At 40.8% G+C, this 21,238-nt stretch overlaps 1 protein-coding gene across 2 annotated transcripts in view; it reads left to right on the forward strand.

Annotated features, from left to right (window-relative positions):
• Positions 1-16,183, forward strand: part of celf1 (cugbp, Elav-like family member 1) — a 39,088-nt gene extending 22,905 nt beyond the window's left edge. Inside the window, exons 5-15 of one of the 2 annotated variants that reach the window (XM_080026192.1) lie at positions 2,190-2,238; positions 2,519-2,653; positions 3,760-3,839; positions 4,523-4,684; positions 4,832-4,901; positions 5,657-5,779; positions 6,337-6,450; positions 7,039-7,227; positions 8,918-9,061; positions 11,079-11,255; positions 15,427-16,183. In XM_080026192.1, coding sequence (XP_079882318.1) covers positions 2,190-2,238; positions 2,519-2,653; positions 3,760-3,839; positions 4,523-4,684; positions 4,832-4,901; positions 5,657-5,779; positions 6,337-6,450; positions 7,039-7,227; positions 8,918-9,061; positions 11,079-11,206 — 1,194 coding nt within the window. In that variant the 3' untranslated portion in view covers positions 11,207-11,255; positions 15,427-16,183. The remainder of the gene's footprint in view (positions 1-2,189; positions 2,239-2,518; positions 2,654-3,759; positions 3,840-4,522; positions 4,685-4,831; positions 4,902-5,656; positions 5,780-6,336; positions 6,451-7,038; positions 7,228-8,917; positions 9,062-11,078; positions 11,256-15,426) is intronic. The other variant, XM_080026193.1, reaches the window with a different exon arrangement.
• The last annotated feature ends 5,055 nt before the right edge of the window (positions 16,184-21,238 follow it).

A 21,238-nucleotide genomic window follows, 5' to 3' on the forward strand; every position in this document is an offset into this window, starting at 1 on the left:
ATTATAAGAACGTTTATAGGTCATAAAAGTCAAAAAGTATCATAGGTCCTCATTAAAGATTAGGAGAGGATCTGCAAAGAGGAGTGGTCCAAATATCATCCTGAGATGTGTGCAAACCTGGTCATCAACTACAAGACACGTCTGACCTCTGTACTTGCCAACAAGGGTTTCTCCACCAAGCACTAAGCAATGTTTTGATAGGGGATCAATTACTTATTTCTCTCAATGAAATGCAAAATTATTTCTATCTTTTTTTTTATGTGATTTTCTGGATTTTCTTTTTGATATTCTGTCTATCACTGTTAAAATAAACCTAGCATTACATTTATAGACCGCTCATTTCATTGTAAGTATGCAAACTTACAAAATCAGTGAGGGATCAAATACTTATTTCCTCCACTGTATATAGGGATCGGATATCGCACATCGGAGTTTGTGTTCTGCGCTTGCTCGAGAATCCCTGCGGAGGATTTCACAAGGAAGTGGAACGAGGCGATGTAATAAATAGTGTTGTTGTTGGAAAAGAACCGGACGTGTCTCTATAAACACTTGTTGAAAGGGCTACAGCGCCACCTAGCATAGTGGAGACAGCCATGCATCCGACATTTATCGAATATTTGAAAGGCCATGTATACTCAGACAAGTGACGCGGTCGAGTGCCAAGTTCGGTATATGTGATAATCCAATCCAGTTGTCCCATGGAAACACAATGACTGTTGGAAGCCTGTTTTTTATTCTTCTTATGCAGTACATTGTTGCCATTCTTCTTATTAATATTACGTCCCAGCACTTACAGTTTGTGCTGACTGAACTGTCAGCAGTGCGAAGGTCAAACTGTAAGGGAATTTAATTAGAACCTGCCAATACAGCCTCATTTCCACTGAGTACGGTGCGGCTCAGCAGTCTTTTATTTGCGTTTCCACTGTCAGAAGTTGGAAAGGGTACATAAATAAGCAAACCGTGCGGCACCTAATTTTTTTTCTCTAGCCACTAGATGGCCAGCTGGAACATGATCAAAGGCTTATTCAAGGAATGAATTAATGAAAAATGCATCTGGAATATGAACCACTTAATGGGCTACAACACACAGGTGTGATTAATGAAGGTCATGAATACATTTCAAATAACTTGATAATAAATGTGTTTCATTTTACTTTTGCAGGCCAGATATTATTTTTGTATATACTCTCGCCATCTGCCATAAACCCTGCCTACCAAGAAAGGTAGGTCTAGCCAGGTCTAGCTTTAACGTGCCCTGCCCAAGCAAACTGTGCTGCTCAGTGGAAACGTGGCATAAGACACCTTTTTATCACCTCTTGGAACTACTTGCATTTCCACAAGATGGATGTCTTGAAAGATCTCTGGAGTTTTCATACATCAAAGTTTGGCCGCGGCTGATTATAAAGGGTCCTGAAACAGTAATTGTATGTGGTGTCTCACCAGGACCAGCGGTGTGTGCTGGCCTGGCCCAGGTGTGGGACTAATGTATGATGGGCCTTTCCTAGCTTTATGCAACCAGTATTTCTTTGATATTTAGTATCAGCTGCGTTCCAAATCGAATACATTTTTTCTACCATACTAAATAACAGGAAGTATGGGGATTGGAACGCAGGTGAAGTGTCTGTGTCCTCCCACTTTGTCCACTTCCCCCTAAGATTCATATGTTCTTTTTTCATTCAAATCATCCATTTGAGTTTGTGCTGAACCATATTCACAGTGTAGCCAGCCCGTTTGTTGACTACTATCAGCATAACTACACACAACTTATACCCTTCCATGATCTATAGCTCGCCACTATTTTATTGCAGAGGTCTACAGAGAGTTCCTTTGGCTTCATAGCTTCGTTGTCATGACATGTAGTGCAAATTGTGGGACCCAGGGTGTGTTCTTTTCTAATGTCCAATCAATACACTTATTAATGGATGTTCCTTTGTACTGATGATTTCATTTTAAATCAAGAAAATAGATTTTCTGTTCCACTGAATCATTCGCACAGTGTTTCAGTTTTTGGAGTGTTCACAGTTAACAATTAGGTCTGCAAGAGCTTTATAAATTACATTTGGAACTCAAAACCGTCCAATAATAAAACAAATCTTCTTACTGTAATTTGCTATTGGCTGTACCTGTTGTTTGTGTTGTTGTTTGAAACAGTGTTACTTAATACTAATGTTATTTGTGGCCTTGTTCAGATGCACCACCCAATCCAGATGAAGCCAGCTGACAGCGAGAAAAACAATGGTAAGGATTTTCTAGCATCTCCATCTGTTTTCTTTCTCCTTTGACGACTCTGTGTGAATCTGTCAATAATGATAACGCTAAACGTATTAAAGCTTATTGCTTGAACAGTCATAACCCTGTATTATGCTAATGTACTTTAGAATGGTCAAACTTTTTCCATTCATCATTTACTTCTTCACTGTTAAAAGGCCATTTAAACGTGTGCATGTTGAACATTGTATTGCCCCATTAACCTTGACACAGAGCAGGTGTGTTTGATGTTGTGTTGTGTTAAATACAGCAGTGGAGGACAGGAAGCTGTTCATCGGAATGATCTCCAAGAAGTGTAACGAGAACGACATCCGACTCATGTTCTCTCCGTACGGACAGATAGAGGAGTGCAGGATACTAAGAGGCCCGGACGGCCTGAGCCGAGGTAGGGCATACACTATTCTTATAACACACACACTTACACACTTGTTGTGTCCACTATAAGTTAAGTTACTTTATTAGTCAATGTTTACATTGAAATTTGTCTTTCCGCATAACCCCTCTCAAGTTACCACACTTCGGAGGGGGTCTTAGCGCAGGGTCAGCCGCAGTGTCTTGCTCAAGGACACAATGGTAGAGATGGTGGGCACCGTAAACGTAATACCAGACACACAACTTTGATATCATTGATTTGTACTATTTTAGACTTTACAGGTTTACAGAGGCTTTAACAATGGTTTTGAATATAGTTGGGGAAAATATTTTAAAGCATAATCTTGACTAAAACAACCAGCTTTCATGCAAGCACACTTGAGAATATCTATACTATTTCTCAATCACATGCACATAGCACACTGCTTTCGGCAGGGGTACTGAGGCCACGCCCCCTACATGCACTGTGCATTTCTACATCACATGGGGGGGGGGGGGATTTTACTTATTTAAATAATGGGTGGGTTCGGGAGTTGACTAACATTTTACTCAACATTCATCTTTTTGTTGTTTCAGTGAAATTGTTGATTGTTCAATAAAAGAATCAAAACTTGATAAAGTTTTACTTACATCTAAATCTGTTGAAATGTAATGTTTTTTAATTGTATGATTGTGCGTGGATGTCTGCCTATGACAAAACATAATGTTAATATGTTTATATTTATGTTTGGATATGATACAGATCATTTAAATAAACCCCATTTCTAGTTAATTCCCATAATTCCCAATTTTGAATATTCACAAAAAGTTAAAATTTACTGGAAACTTTCTACACCTTTGCAACCCTAGTTGCTAGTAGATATACAATAAACTTTGGAAAAGTTCTGAAATAGCATAACCAATGCTTTGTATTAGCCTGGTGAGCTAATGGCCAGTGAGGAAAAATGAATTAAATAAAAATATAGCTTCGGGTCTCAAACCGAACCAGTCGTAGTTGTGCTGTGTCCTAAAGGTGAAGAACTCTGACTTAGCTGACACCATGCTGTAGAGCTCAAAAACAGAATATTCCTCAGAGAAAGATCTGTATGAATCCTGATATATTGTTCTTCTCTCTTTCAGGTTGTGCATTCGTGACGTTCACAGCTAGACAAATGGCCCAGTCGGCCATCAAGTCCATGCACCAGTCCCAGACCATGGAGGTGATTTTCAACTTCAAATTCTGTTTATTACATTTTCTATATTGTTAATATTTTTAAGAAGAAAAACAGCTGAGCATCACTCAACAAGCAGAGCTTTCTGAAATATTGTTTTATTATTTGACCTTAATGCAGTTTCAGAAATTCTGGTGAATGCTTGTTGTCAAAATCACTTTTTGTCAAAATAAGTGAATATTGCTTCACGCTGCGCTACCTGTACGTGCTGTGTGTGTGCCAGGAAAAAATCTAATGTTAATACACTGTAAACTGGTATGTAAACAAAGTGAAGGGGCCCACTGTAGCTAGCAACATGCCCGTCAATGCACACACATAACGGACAGGTAAGCGGATCGTGAGGAGACATTCACTGATTTTGACAAAAAGTGACAAGCATTCTCCAGAAATGCTGACACCTTTTAGATTGCAACTTAATTCTGTATATCGTTAGCCTCATAGCATAATTGCCTACTACTCTATTCTACATCTACTCTACTCTACATCTACTTTTCGTTAACCTAATAGCATAATTGCTTAAGTCATATTTTAAGGGTTATAGAGTAAGGGTAAAGTAGATGCAGAGTAGAGTAACAGTAGAGTAGAGTAAATATGATTTAGGCAATTATGCTATGAGGCTAACGACATGTCTATGAGGCTGTCAGAGTTAAAAATCCCCCCTTTGTTGATAGGGTTGTTCCTCACCCATCGTGGTGAAGTTTGCAGACACTCAGAAGGACAAGGAGCAGAAGCGCATGGCCCAGCAGCTGCAGCAGCAGATGCAGCAGCTCAGTGCTGCTTCCATGTGGGGCAATCTCACTGGGCTCAACAGCCTGGGGCCACAGTATCTAGCAGTGAGTGTGTGTCCGTCGCTCTCCATGTGTGTTCATTGTAATGCTGCTTATGGACAGAGCAGTTTGATCTGTTTAAATAAAGTTGGCTGTCACTTTCTTCCACTCCAGCCTGTTGTTTTCTCATACTGTTTCTCCTCCTGGCTGTAGCTCTACCTACAGTTGCTGCAGCAGTCAGCCTCCACAGGGAATGCACTCAACAACCTGCACCCTGTATCAGGTACACACACACACACACACACACACACACACACACACACACACACACACACACACACACACACACACACACACACACACACACACACACACACAGACAAAGAGACAGACAGACACACTCTCACACACACATCAAATATCCATGCCGTCTGGACTATCTCTCAGAGGTTGCAGACCCTGGTCGAGAAAATATTCCCATTCACACACACAAATTCCTGGCTGAAACCGAAATCTATTATAATGAAACATTTGACTATACCACACTTTATGTCTTTTTAGAACCAAATAGTGTCACAGTGTGGTGTTTTTTCCAGGATGTATTTGATTCTAAAAGGACAAAACATTTAAAAATATAGAGTGACCTGGTAAATGAATAAGTCCCAACAAGCACACAGAAACATCAAGTGATGTTGTAAAGATTATCTTTTGACCTGCTCCCCATGACTACCAGCTAAGCTAACCTGGATGAGCGACCTTTTCCCATTTCTAGATATAATAATGCACACAAAGAAACGTTTTTTGTCGTCTTTTCTTGAGCCGGGGAGTGAGTCAAAAAGCTAAAAATTAAAAAAGTTGAACTACTCCTTTAATAATAATCTCAGTCCTGGCCTGATTGTTCATGAGGTTCATGTCAAAATGTGAGTCCAGACTCACATGCATACAGCTAGCAAACCTCATACCGTATATGTGTTTTTAGTAGTGGTAAAAGGAAGCGTTGAATGGAGTCTTGAGCTTAACTGTGTGTGTGTCTGTCAGGTCTAAATGCCATGCAGAACCTGGCTGCTTTAGCAGCAGCAGCCTCTGCCACACAGGCCCCGCCCACAGGCTCCAGCGGCATGACATCATCTAGTAGCCCGCTCAGTGCACTAACAAGCTCAGGTAAAAAATATCCATCCACATAATCCTCCAACACATGGTCTCAGAAATCCTACTCTCAGGTGTCTACAATGTATAAATACTGTAATATGTTAACTATTTCATTTCAGAATAAACTGTCAAAAGCCTGCAGGAATTGACAACATTTGCTTATCAAACATTAAATCTCCTAACAAAGTTTTTCTGAGTTTACTTATGTTTTAATTCCTTTCATATACTATATCATAAATTTGATTTTTACTTTTTTAAAGATATTTTTTGGGCATTTTTATGCTTTATTGATTATTGATAGTGCAGAGAGACAGAGGTGAAATGGGTCAGAGAGGGGAGTGACATGCAGAGAACGACCGCGGGCGGGAATTGAACCCGGGTCTGCTGCTGGGCCCGGTCCGGGGGGGACGCCCTACCAACTGAGCTAAGGGCGCCCCATATCATACATTTTTCTAAAATGATCCTGTGAAAATGTTTACATTGCTGAACTATAAGACACAAAGTGTAGCACTGCAACACAGCATTCCAGTGTGTGTTATTGTAACATTGGTATTCTTTCCCCCATGCAGGCTCCTCTCCCACCTCCAGCAGTAACTCCTCTATGAACACCATGGCTTCTCTGGGGGCCCTGCAGTCTCTGGCTGCTGGGGCTGGAGCCGGTCTCAACATGGGCTCCCTGGCAGGTACGGACCCTCAGCTAGACCTGTGCTGATCACAGTCATCACATGACCATGGGCCAGTATGCTTGATGTTAATCTTTCGCTGTGATCCAAATGGCATACTCGTTTCTTTTTATTATTCTACATACTGCAGCTGACCATAAAAATAATGTAATCAGCATGCAGTATGCTACAATTGGGATACTTTTTACCTATTTATTTCATCATAACATCGCACCTTGAACTTGCCTCTTGCTTATATATCCAACTCATCGCTGGTTGTTTTTAATCGGAGGCTCAGTCTATGTGAAGTGACTTTCACTGTGAAGTGGATTCTGGGTCAGAAATGCCCAAAAAAGCATGCTGGTTTCCACACTTAAAATTACGACCGGATTTCGTGGGACGTCCAGCTAGTTTTAAGCATGCCTAATCTGCCCAGATATATTGGGACATCCTACATCTTTTCTACCATACTAAATAGCAGGAAAGTATGGGCATTGGAAACTAGCCAATTATGACCTTTGTCATAATGATTTACAGAGCAAATGAGGTTGTCTTGTAAATGGGACCCATATTCACCCATTTTCTTGATTTCTTTTCACCCTGTTGTAGGTATGGCAGCACTGAATGGCAGCCTGGGCTCCTCTGGTCTGTCTAACGGCTCGGGCAGCACCATGGAGGCTCTGAGCCAGGCCTACTCAGGCATCCAGCAGTACGCTGCTGCTGCAGCTCTGCCCAGCCTCTACAACCAGAGCCTGCTGTCCCAACAGAGTGTGTCCGCCGCAGGCAGCCAGAAGGAAGGTGGGTTCTATGGGCACAGGATGAGGGGACTGGGAGTGGTAAAGGGCTGTTAGGAGAGCAGGAATAGTTGGTGAGCTATTTACTAAAGAACTACTGTACCCTTTGCAGGTTAAAGAAATAGTTTTTATACTTACAACATGGTTAAGCATGTTCAATGCTTGATTACAAAGAAACAGTTTTGAATGGGAATGGAGAATTCCATAGTATTTTGTGATACTTGTTTGACAGTACTGTTGTGGGCAGCAGTATTGTAGAGAGGTGTGTGTGCTGTGTGTTGATCTGACCTTCTGCTAAGGATTTTGTCTTGTTTTAAATCTACTGCATCAGCCAGCGACCAACCCAGCACCGGTAAGACGCTCCCCACTTCTCTCTGACATGACCACAGATGATCATACTATCAGCTCCGTTTAAAACACACTCAAGTCCATAACAGAAAGCTTGTGCTTGTTTGTGTGTAAATGTCCTCCAATGATCTCATTTGATTTCTATATACATACAGTATGTATATCTTTTTTTAATCATGAATGCCTTATGTGGTCCTATGGAGCCCCCTGGGGTCATGGGCGTGCACACAGATTCTACATTGTAACCTCAGCGCTGCTCCACATAAACTACAAGTTACATACTAATCACAGCAGTTCTATCATTTCAATTGTTAAACTTGTACATTTTAACAAAAATAATTTAATTATATTTTAAATTATGCATTTCATTCATACATTTTTGGGTTTGCTTGTGAGAGAGAAGCGAGGGAGGGATGGGGGAAGGGGATGGACTATTACAGTTCTTTCTGAACTGTCTTTTAATTAGACTGAATTCATGGCATAAGTATTTTCATTTGCATTTTGTTTCTTAAGATAATCATCTTAAATACATACAGATTAATCACAGCAGCAGTGCTGTGAGATTGATTGCTCCTTTGAAACGCATATACACCCAGAGAAATGTAGCAACAAAAGTTTATTATATTCAAGTAAAGACAAAGCATTTGCTGCCACTGCTCTAATTGAGCAGCGGACACGTGAAAACACGGAAAATGTCAGCAGAACAACTCTAAAGTATATAAGGAGAGCCCTCTTCTTCTGAAGGCGGGATGATGACCTAGAGGAAAGAGGGGCCGACCAGTAACCATGAGGTCACTGGTTGGATCCCCGGCACCGAACAGGAGGGTGTTGGTAATAAAACAAGTGGTGGCTTGTATTACATCTACGGTGCCCACCATCTCTACCATTGTGTCCTTGAGCAAGACACTTAATCCCAAACTGCTCCAGGGAGGCTTTAGTATGGCTGACCCTGCGCTCTGACCCTCTCCAAAGTAGAAAACTTGAGAGGAGATATGCGAAAAGTCCAATTTCGATATATGCCTTGTGTAAATTTATGAAAATATAATTAAAGGTGGAGTCATCGATTCTGGACCATGCTTGTCAACAAATTTTTGTCAAAATCTGTAAAAATCTTGTCACAATCCCTTGCCTGTCCATTTTGTATGCTTAAAAAATAATCTGTGTGAATACACAGACTAGGCTCTGTAAACAGGCATGTCGCTAGCTACGGTGGGCCCCTTATTTTTCATGCCTGTTTACAGACGGTACCGGATTGTGAGGAGATATTCACTGATGTTGACTCCACCTTTTAAATAAATTGTTTTTATGTTTAATATGATTGGTAAAATTGACTTATTGATTGGCAGGTCCAGAAGGGGCCAACTTGTTCATCTACCACCTGCCCCAGGAGTTTGGAGACCAGGACCTGCTCCAGATGTTTATGCCCTTTGGAAATGTTATCTCTGCTAAAGTCTTCATTGACAAACAGACAAACCTCAGCAAGTGTTTTGGTGAGTTTACTCAACATAATGGAGAATAAGCCTTCTTTGCGTCAATACGATATTACTCCCCCCTGGATCTTGTAGTGCTCTGTTGAAAATATAACTGTATTCCAACTTCAAACTTTTAAGGGCCCAATTTTCATATATCCTTCCTTTGAAATTGGCTTTAGCTGTCTCTGTGGTTCCATCTGCTGTGCTGGGAGTGTTTCCATTTGTTGAGCTATTGTGCAAGTCTTGTCAAGTCCTACCCCCAGTCTTTACCATAAACAAGTGCAAAATCCAATGAACGGATTTTAAATAATATAAAAAAGATACTATTCTAATTTCTGTCATACTGTATCACGCAAAGCCCCGGGGGGGTCCAGAAACGCCAAAGGGTGGCAGACAGGCATGGTGGTTCCCCTGTTCATAAAGGGGATCTGAGAGTGTGTGCCAACTACAAGGTCATCGCCCTCAGCCTCCATGGTAAAGTCTACTCCAAGGGGCTGGAAAGGAGAGTTCGGCCGATAGTCCATACACAGATGAACAATGCGGAATCTGTTCTGGCCGTGGAACAACGGACCAGCTTTTCAATCCTGCAAGTTCCCGGAGGGGGCCTCGGAGTATGCTTATCCGGTCTACATGTGTTTTGTGGATCTGGAGAAGGCGTATGACCGGGTTCCCAGAGAGATACTGTGGGTGGTGCTGACAGAGTATGGGGTGAGGGGGTCCCTTCTCAGGGCCATCCAATCTCTGTACGCTCAAAGCGAGAGCTGTGTCCAGATTCTCGGCAGTAAATCAAACTTGTTTCCTGTGGGGGTTGGCCTCCAATCCTGTTTGTGATATTCATGGACAGGGTATCCAGGCGCAGTCGTGGTGCCGAAGGGTTGCAGTTTAATGGGCTAAGTATCTCATCGCTTCTCATCGTTTGCGGATGATGTGGTCCTGATGGCATCATCAGTCTGTGACCTTTAGCTCTCACTGGATCAGTTTGTAGCCAAGTGAGAAGCAGTTGGGATACGGATCAGCACATCTAAATCTGAGGCCATAGTTTTCAATATTTAACTGATGGATACTCCAGGTAGGGAATGCATCCTTACCCCAAGCGAAGGAGTTCAAGTACCTCGGGGTCTTGTTTACTAGTGAGGGAACAATGGAGGGTGAGATTGGCCGGAGAATCTGAGGAGGGGTTGGTGTTGCACTCGCTTTACTGCACCTTTGTGACAAAAGAGAGCTGAGTTGGAAGGCAAAGCTTTAGATCTTCGTTCCCACCCTCACCTATGGTCATTAACACTGGGTAATGACCGAAAGAACGCGATCGCTGGTACAAGTGGTCGAAATGGGTTTTCTCAGGAGGGTGCCTGGCGATTCCCTTAGAAGCCACTCCTTTGCGTCAAAAGGAGCCAGTTGAGGTGGTTCGGGCATCTGGTAAGGATGCCCCCTGGGCGCCTCCTTGGGGAGGTGTTCCAGGCACGCCAGCTGGGAGGAGGCCTTGGGGAAGTCCTAGGACTAGCAGTAGAGATTTTATCTCCACAATGGGAACGCCTTGGGATCCCCCAGTCAGAGCTGGTTAATCTGGACCCGGAAAGGGAAGTTTGGGGTCTTCTGCTGGAGCTGTTGCTCCCGCGACCCGACTCCGGACAAGCGGTTGACAATGATTGAGTGATATTCGATATTCGAAAGTGTATCTAAAGCCAATAAGGTGCTTCAGCAGTATGACTTTGACAAATGAAGTAGCCTATAGTTCTCTTCAGTAAGTCCTTCAAGTGCCAAAGTCCTTCTTTTGGAGGAGGAGTGAATACAACACACAAAAAAACTTTTAATTTACATACAGGCACCTGCCTTTTGTTTTAAGACAGAGAAATGTTACTTTAAGCATTCCCTTATTTTGATTCAACCACTGTCCTAGTTGTTTTGTAGAAGTTTTGGCAGAATGGCGTACTCCTATAGATAATGTGGGGATAAGTTTAATTTGCAATCATTCTTGTCACTGCCAGATTGCAAAGCTGTCTTCTGTTGCCAATGGAGTGTTTGTATTCTCTTCCAGGCTTTGTGAGCTATGACAACCCCGTGTCCTCCCAGGCAGCTATCCAGTCCATGAATGGGTTCCAGATCGGTATGAAGAGGCTGAAAGTGCAGCTGAAGCGCTCAAAGAACGACAGCAAGCCCTACTGAAAGGTTCAGAGAGGCACTGCAGGCTTTAGTTAGGCAGGGTGGTGTCATGGTAAGTTGAGTCTGATTAACCTACTAAGACTTGGTCCACTCAGAAAAACGTGTGTGTGCATTACAGGGTGATGTCTGCTGCACTGCCTCTCCTGGGCCATTAGAATATGTCCAGGAAAAGACACACGTCAAGGGTACATGAAAAAGGTTTTATCAGGCCGGACTGGATTCTTCCTGTGTTATGTTGTGGTTTATGCACTTTGTTTTTTCCTTTAAGAAATAAGAGAAAAAATGGCGTATTTTCATTTAAGTTGAAATGTTTGCTGTGGTATATTATACACATATGAGTTGATTGTTAGGTTGCGTTGCACATTGACAGTCCGGTGCCAAATCCTTTTTTTTTTTTTTTTTTTTTTTTTTTAACTTGTTCCCCCTCCCCTCCCTCACACCATCCACATACAGAACGTAAAGCTGCTGACAGTTAGGCAGCAGCTTTGAACCTACAGAGCTAAACATCATTACTAGGTTTTCTGTGACATTTTCACAAAACAAAACGTGTGGTTGTCCCCCTAATTGTGTATTTTTGGTTTTGTATCGTCTCTTAAAATGGAGACAATGTGTGTGGGATACACCTAAAAGTAGTTGTAAAGTTCAATGTAAGGTTATGTACAGAAGCTCAGATTGTTCATAAAGAGGAGGTCCACCAAAAAACTGGAGATATTTGGACACAAATGTCCTCACGTTGTCTCTGTTCAGTGTCTCACAGGACTGCCACCTGTTTCTAACGTGACCCACTGATTGTGACATGTTGTCTGGGTGTAGCAGCTGTTGCTATGGCTTTCAATCAACACGTGGCCTCAGGTGAATGGTTAAACATTTGCATATGGGTTGTGTTGTATAGAAAAACATTGGCTGGATTTGATATTTTCATGCAGATCATGACATATATTGTACTTGTCTTTACCTGAAGGCTAGTGAGACACACTAACTTTTCCAGACGACAGCGTGTTTTGGCGGGGCTCCTCCTACTGCTCATTGAGTGACAGGTCAAAGGTCTGTGAAGAACAACACTGTCAGCTGTAGCGAGGATTTCTGTGAGAATTTGGCAATAAAAACCAAACATCATAGGCTTGTTCCACTCATCTTAATATCCAAGACTGTTTAATGCAGAAGAAATGCTTTGTGTATAAAACATTCTCTGGTTCTTATTTCTACCTTGAATCTAGGTGTTTTTCTTAAACATCCCTTAGTGTTCTGCTAGCTAGAACGAGCTAACCTGTAGGGTGCTATAGCACTATGTCTCTCACTGACTGTCTTCTACAATTGGAGGATTCATATTCAAATATTTCTTTTTTTATAGAACTAGGAAGCAAGACAACTGTTGAGATGTATATTTAAACTATTATGCCTTTTCTATTTTTATATAGGTTTTATACTTCCTATATGTGTTGGGGAACTATTTATTGCCTAAATTATTTATCTGAATTGAAATTATTTGGAAAGACAAATGTTGAAGTCCAACAACTCCATTGGATCTCCTGGTGTGTGTCGTCTCCCTGCTTGTTCTGCGTTGTACGTGTCATTGTAGCATTGTGTGTGTGTGTTTGTGTGTGTGTGTAGGACCCATTAGTGCTACTACAAGCCCCTCTATGTCATGCATGCCTTCATCTGAATAAATTCCTAATTCTATCCAAAACACAGAGGGGGCATAGTTTATTCTAAAAGTTATTTATTAAAAATAGTCAACTAGGGGGCGCCCTTAGCTCAGTTGGCAGGGCGTCCCCCCCATGGGCCTCGGCCAGCAGGTGACCCGGGTTCGATTCCAGCCCTTGGTTGTTCTCTGCATGTCACTCCTCTCTCTGCCCCATTTCAACTCTGTCTCTACACTATCAATAAAGCATAAAAATGCCAAAAAATAAAAAATATTCAACTCATGTTTTATTTACAAAGTCCTGGGTTTGTTTATAGTTTTAAAACTGATTCCAAGTCCAAAGATTGAGTCAGCGTAAAAGTTTGTGAAGTGAAAATGACCTCACTGCTGCAGGGTAATTCATCCTTGTGTAAGATTTAACTCATGCTAGAGCTTTGATAATATATCATAAAAATATTGTGTATTGTGGAACGTTGTAGTCATAGCTGTGTTTTTCTTTAACACTACTGTTTGATTCTGTGTTTGTGAAGTTCTGTTTAGAAGTGGTCAGGTTAAAGGTGACTGATAAAATCATTCTTCACACTGTTGAAAATCTATTTGAATAATGGACACAAACTTTCCTCTCTGTCGTTGTTAGCAGCTAGGATAATGCTATTAATCACTTTACAGATACATGACTGCACTGTAGCAATTTAAAAACTTAGGTACACTACAAATGTCGCTGAATTTTAGAGTTTTAAAGCCAACTAAATCGCTTACGTTCTTTAGGAAATTGGCTACATTTGAGCCATCTAATTATCTTTTGCTGGGATAACTTGTCATAATAAAAATGTGTCCGTCATACTGCTATTCTTACAATCACATCAGAGGTTACCATGGCTGCGTTTCCTTAAAAGGAAGAGATAACTTAAATGCTTAATTTAACTCAATTTAACCAAAAGACCCAAACCATCTCTCTGTAGTTTTTAACTTCCCTACTCTCCGTCTGTCTGTCTGTCTGTCTGTCTGTCTGTCTGTCTGTCTGTCTGTCTGTCTGTCTGTCTGTCTGTCTGTCTGTCTGTCTGTCTGTCTGTCTGTCTGTCTGTTGTGCATGGCTCAGGCCCACTAAAGACTTACATCTTAAGAAACAGCTCACAAATATAGAGTTTCATTTTGGAAATTGTGTCCTTAAAAGATTACTCAATTTTGAGTAAATTGTGTACTTTTTTGGGACTATTTTCAGTGAGGAATTAGTCCACATTTGGCGGTGTATTTAGTGTTTCAGCAGGGGGGATAAAGTCCAAATAAACTAGTGTGTGTGTTCATGGTGATGAAGGAACATGTCTGCCAGTGCAACAGTGTGGCTCACTGATGTGTTTCTAATCATTTTCAGGCAACAATGGCACAAGGGACTAAGATACCTCAGGCTTTAGATACACACACTTGTTAGTTGGATTTGTGGATTGTTTGTTGAGCTATGTAATAGAGAATATAACCAAACTTCCCCTTTTTAGTTGGTGGGTAAATAGAATGTGTCATAGTCGGAGGCGTAGGAATTGACAAATTGAATATGACAGAAATATAGATATGTGCTGGACATTTTCAACTGCACGTCGTTTCACATGAATTGTTCCTTCTATTCCAGGCAGCCATTGGTTTTCTTTATGGCATGCAAAGGCAATGGCAAAGTTTAGAAACGTTCACAAATGATTAAATCCATCAGAGCAAACAGCAACGTTTGTCAAAGTTGCATTTTGGTTGAATTTGAATCAATTTTCAATAAGAGTAGAGTCTTCTAAAAAATATTGATGACCCACAGAAATGAAAGTAGTTAAGTTAAGTTTTCTTTATTAGTCCATTGAAATTAATCTTTTCTCATATCACCTCTCAAGTTACCACACTCCAGAGGGGGTCAGAGCGCAGGGTCAGCCGTAGTACAGTGGCCCCTGGAGCAGATTGGGGTTAAGTGTCTACCTCAAGTACACAATGACAGAGATGGTGGGCACCGCAAGATGTAATACCAGCCACTACTAGTTTTACTACTAACACCCTCCTGTCCTGTGCCGGGGATCGAACCAGAGATCTCATGGTTACTTCAATGGCATAAAATGGTAGTAAGTCAATTGGATATAACATGTGTATCTGCTGGTATTGGTAGTAAATACCCCATTTTGAAAATCATAGTCCACATCCACCTACGAATGTGAGGTAGCAATACATTGTTTACATTGTTTTTTAAGTGCATGGTTAACATAAATTCTAAGTGGTTTTACCAGATCCTTGAGAAAAAAGTCTTAGTTTTATTCTAATGGCCGTTAAATGTGATGAGCTGTGTTTTGATGGTACCTCCATGCTGTGGGCATTGATATGTGTGTCGTTGCTGTTCCTCATCCACCACATTTCTGTGCAGCATGTGTCTCGACCTCACTCTGTCCCCCACACTGACTGTTAAGTGTTGACACTTTAATCAATGCTTCGGCTTCTTCTCTCTCTCTCTCTCTCTCTCTCTCTCTCTCTCTCTCTCTCTCTTGTATGTGTTCCATTGCTGTTTAACCTAGGTTTGTCTCCCTGTTGTGTTTGTCTGTTTCTTTTTTTTTTATAGATCCTAGCATGTTGATGTGGCGTCACAGTTCATCAGTGTCCAGTCCTTGTCTTCTGCGCTTCTCTGATGCTTCAAATTTCACCTTTAAAACCTTGTTTGACCTTGATTACCAGGAGGTCTCGTTGTGTTGTTTCCCATAATGTCCCCTGTGCTGCCAAACAGGGGCACTAGTAAGACTGCCACTGAACATGATTGAACCATACATTAGAATTATTACTAGCAACAACAACAAAAAAGAGGATATATTTTTCTAGAGCTGACTGACATAACCACTAGACTTTTGCAAAAACATGAGTTTGACCCTAAGTCAGACCTTTTTCCCTTTTGTTTGTGTCTGCTATGTTGTGGAGCGGTCCTCCCAGTGCCTCCTGCTGTGCTTTTTTGTTGTGTTTTTCTCGTGTGAAGCAGCCTGTCTCTAGGCCCGTGTTTGTGTGTGAGTGCTCGTGTGTGTTATTTGATGCTAGGCTAGCAAAGGGTTCATCCTCTGGAGTTCCCATTGAGTGATGTTATGGAGCAGGTAACATTTTATTTTCAGTGTAAAAATAAATAAATGCGTTTTTACTTTCGGCTGGTCGGCTCACACCCTGCAAGCACATGATGCTGTTCTGCTCTTTTTTTGTGTGAGGAAGAAACGGACACAAAGACATTTGTCACAGTATATTTAGTATGCATGTCTTTTTATATCTGCACTGAAATTCTTGGCAAAAATGTGATCTTATTTGTGCTAAGTTAAAAATGATGAATAAACTGGTGCCAAATGTTTTGCACAATCAAAATGTTCCCCTTTTTTGGACACTTCGTTGGTTGGTTTAGTTGTAGAAGAAGTTGATATGTGTGGCAGTTGACATCATGTACAGCAAATTCATCTGAAGAACCAACTCAGGCGTAGACATAAAACAGAAGCGGCCTACTCATTAGCAAATGTAGGGTAAAAGTTTCAATTTATACAATGTGATTAAGTTCAGTTAATTGCTAGTGTATAACGCAGAAAGAATTTTAGCTAGCCAGCTGAGCAACAATACTATTCAAAGGATAACATTTCAAGCAACAAATCTAGGATTAGGCCTACACTGTTTTACCTGACTCTGTGGTCCCAAATGAAACATTGTTCTGCGAAGCACCAATCATTGCCCTATACAGTATGTAGATAAGAGGACCAATCAGGCTTTCACTTCACTGATCTGTTCAAATGTTAAAAACTGAGAAGTGCATTCTATATTGCTCAATGATGATAAAGTCGATGATTGTATGAACAATGTAAAAACCTAAGTTGAGTTTTTTTTTGTATACCTTGTTTGAATGTGTAAGCTTTAGCTGCCATGCTACGTATAGCTCTAATGTACAGAGACCATGCATGCCTCCACTTTTGCAAACATTGGTATGATCTCGTACATTAGAGCTATACGTAGCATGGCAGCTAAAGCTTACACATTCAAACAAGGTATACAAAAAAAACTCAACATAGGTTTTCATTGCACAAAAGTGGAATTCAGATATCCAGGATGATTGATAAAGCCAGCCTTGACAGAGTATTGTCTAGATTGCATTTAATTCCATAGAGGACCTGTATTCTCTACCAAATAAATGATCTTGATGCCCCCGCATTGTTTAATGATAAAATTGTTGACAGTGAGCAGTCTACAGGTGCATCTAAAAAAATAGAATATCATGGACAGTCCATTCAGAAAGTGAAACTTCCATAGATTCACTACACAAAGTGAAATATTTCAGGCCTTTTGGTACTTTAAAACAGACTAATAAAAATAAAGCTGTACACAGACGATCATGGAATAACTGTTAAACACCTTGATTTCAGATTGGAGTAACAGCTGACTGAACCAATCAGGCAACTTATAAGTTTATCCTTTACATTCAGCCTGTTCAGGATCAGGCTAAACATAATGGATACATTTCCATGGTAACTTACAGTATGTCTCAGGTTGTGTGCAACTGAATCATGGCCAAAGCAAGCCAGGATAAGGTTCATCCCTTATCTTGGTTTTGTGCAAAGGCCTCAGCTAAAAGTTGGCTGAGAACTTTTTGGGAGTCAACCAATCTTAAACAAATCATTTGATTTTTGCTGATGCCATGACTGAAACACTATCACTGATAGACTGTGCACCGGTTTATGAATTAAATACATTTGCTATTCACCAAATAATTAGTAAAATGGATGAGGATTAATGAAGCACATTGTATCAACTTCACATGTGCAGGCAGCTCAAGTGAAGTTGTCTCTTCCAAGTTTAATGGTAAATTAACAGGAAAGTGCAGTATTTTTGAAAAACTTTACTGTTAGGTAAAATAAAGGTTAAGGAACAGTAAAATGCTGTATTTATGAATAACAGGTTAATGCTGTTGAAATCCTGCTGATCAAGAAGAAGATAAATTGCATCCAAAAAAGTGAGGACCCAGTGTCTGATGGCAAGGTATAGTGGGGAGGCTTCCATCGCACCGCAACCATCCTTTTGCCAGCTGTCAGGCCTGCCAGTGCTATGCGTATTTTGAGCTAGTGATTTTGACATTGATCTGGGGCCGTATTCACAAAACATTTTATCTTAGCACTAAGAGTACTCCTAAGGAGCACTAAAAGTTCTTAGTAAGGAGTAATTTCTTAAAACCTATTCACAAAGCTGATAAGACCAACTTTTACTAAGGAATGGGAGGGACTCCTAAGCTAAGTCTAGAGGGCGGTGTTGACCCTGTTGCTATGGATGATGTCATGTTCATACCTTCTATGCCCACAGTGATTGGCTGAGAGGGAATGAGAGCTAAGAGTGAATTTATAATAGAAACACTGTGGGAGATATCCATATTGTGTCGCTGTATTAAAGTAAAGAGTTTTTATATACAATTAATGACAAGTGACACTGATTTAACATGAAACCAAGATACTGCAGGGTTTCCCACACATTCGTTCACAATTAACCTACAATAGCGCCACATAGGTCTATTCATTGAAAATTTTACAATGATTTGAATCGGAAAAAATATCCTCATTGAACAGCTGCACGCCATGCACTCTCACTGTATTTCTCTCAACGGCGGACTATGCCGCAATAGTCAGACAGCGACAAACCAGGAAATTCACAATTTAGAAACAACAGCCGGCAAAATCGTAAAGTGCATGCGGAAGGAAAAAGGCGAGACGCGCAACTATACAGTAGCGGACCTGTGGAACGGAGGAGATGCTGCGAAGCGCCACATATAGGCTAGGCCAGTGCTTCTCAAATGGTGGGGCGCGCCCCCCTGGGGGGGCGCCGTGAGTTGTCAGGGGGGGCGCGGGCTGCATTGAATTCCAACCGAACAAAAAAAAGAAAATAAATAAAATAAAATGTTTTTTTTTTTTTTTTGCTAGGATGTGTGCTTGTGTATGGGCATATCCGCGTGAAAGGCCGCGATTTGCAGTAAATAACTGTCCACGTGTTTCTCCTAGTGTCTCTGTAGGCTATTTAAAAATAAATCAAGCAAGTTAGTAGACTAATAATAACATTAATGAATTATTGGTTATCGCATCACAGAAGGCCTATTGGCCTATAATAATAAAAAAACACCACCTTAACTATGTTTACAGTTTAAAAAATGTTGAATAAAATGCAAACCTCAGTGAATCATTTGCTCTTGTTTCTCTGTCCTGAGATTCACACAGACTGAGCAGTCTTGTTTAAATGTTACAAAAAACAACTGAAACTTTGAATTTTTTTGCTGCAGAAGTTATCTCAGCTAATTTTTGTTATCTAATTTGATAATAAGGTGATTGTATGCAGAATGCTCGTGCCAGAAACTCATACAGTGGTTTTGTACAGATAAATAAATAAATATTAGCAGGTTCTCAACAGTATTTCAATTTAGGGGGGGCACGAAAACGTTTCTGTCCCCTAGGGGGGGCATGACAGAAAGTAATTGAGAACCACTGGGCTAGGCCTACTCTAGTAGGAAATTAAACCCAAACGTGACACCAACAGTAACTTTCAGTGCATCGTAAACCCAAAGCAACTGCAGGTAAAGGAACTTTACTTACTTATTTTAAAATAAATATTTTTTATATAAATATAATAAATATAAATGTGTCTATTTTCTAATATAATAGATTTATAATATAGCTTTACTAAGATCATTAAACCCTTACAGCTATTAAAGGTACCTTTTATAAAGCTCACTAGCATTAAATCTCTCCAAAACACCATCAAATGGTTGTCTGTGATTCAGGCCCGGTTTTTGACAGTCAGATTAGGGTGGGCCTGTAGAAATTTTAGGTGGGCACACTGGGCAGAGAGACCGAATATGCGTGCGCGCGCAGAGCGCGCGACCCGAATTTTTTTGCCCTTGTAAGATCTCTGCGTCTGCTTTTTGGCACATTTACTGTGAATTGTGTAGAACACAATATGCAAATACACTTTGAGTGTTGCTGTGTGGGAGATTTGATTCTTGCATGTTTTTTTTTCAAAATGTTTATGAATAACATATAATATACATTATATACAACATAATGTATCTTTTTTTTATCGCAGTATTAACTGTAGGCAGCCTGAGCTGATAGAAGAGAAAGCTTTGGGACTGGGCAACCTGGATGGTGGTAGTCCAGAGCTATATACTATACACACTATATAGATATATTGTCTTTCCACTATTGGCTACGATGTCCAGCTGGGTGAAAATAGTAGCCAGCCGATGTCACGTCCCTGCTAGGGGGGTCCGGGGGTATGAACCCCCGGGAGATATTTTTTAACCTTTTTTAAGTGAAATGCATGAATCTGGAGCACTTTGAGATGAAAATTAAGAGGCTAAATCTGAGGAATTTTGTGTGAACAAATAATTTGGAGACACTGGGTCTGATGAATTAGAAGCTATTGAAGAAAGACACATGGATTTTCCATAGATATATAAATTTGAAATAAATATTATGCAGGGTCCTCTGGGTTGGGCTTGGTGCTCTTTTTCTTTTCCCGGACATATTTTTCTGTAATATAATGAATTCATTTAAATGCAGTGAGAGGAACGAAGCAGAAGAACTCTGTTGTCCAGTTATCTTTTTTCCCACAGACAAGGCTGAAATAGGCCATAAACAATACACAGTGCACGGGCAACTGAGGGCAGCCCCATTTTCAAATATTTTTAAATAAACTCAATACACACTGTGCATGCCATGGACTTGAACGTGACGTGATCAGTTAACCTCGGATTACCTCCAAGACAGTGTTAATTTCGTAGACTAAGACTATGACGAAAAATATTCGTCTACGAACCTTTTTCACGGACGTAAACTAAATAAAAAGGCAGATGTGATGACGAAGACTGAGACTAATTTAACTGACACTATAGTCTACGAATAGGAACTAGACGAAACTGTTAGGGCGGGACGAATGGAGAAGAGATCCAATCAGAACTACTCTTTTTGTGGGACAAGTTGGGAAGAAATCCAATCAGTGCAAAGCAGCGAATTCAACCCTGTGTCGGTGAAAATCGACGGGAGACCGCGCAGGTGTGAGAGGGTGGAGTGAGCCGCAGTGCTGAAAAACTCTGCGGTATGATGGACAAAAATGATAGTCAGGGATATCCTGCCCGTTAACGATGTCTAGGGGAACGGCTAAGTTCCGCGATCTGTTTGTAGTAGTCTCTGTCTCGAGTTTGAATACACAGAGCCATGTGAAACTGCCGCCTCCGTCCGTTAGTTTCTGTTTTTAAGTTACAATCAACTCCGACGCATGGACAGCGTTCAATTAAAACCTCTAATTGTATTATCTAAAAGGCTTTGATGCAAAAGAAGTCCGAACACACACAGCGGCAGCAGTGTTGCTTAAAGGAAGGCGCA

The sequence above is a fragment of the Ammodytes marinus genome, assembly GCF_949987685.1.
Source record: "Ammodytes marinus genome assembly, chromosome: 1".
Classification (NCBI taxonomy): Eukaryota; Metazoa; Chordata; class Actinopteri; order Uranoscopiformes; family Ammodytidae; genus Ammodytes; species Ammodytes marinus.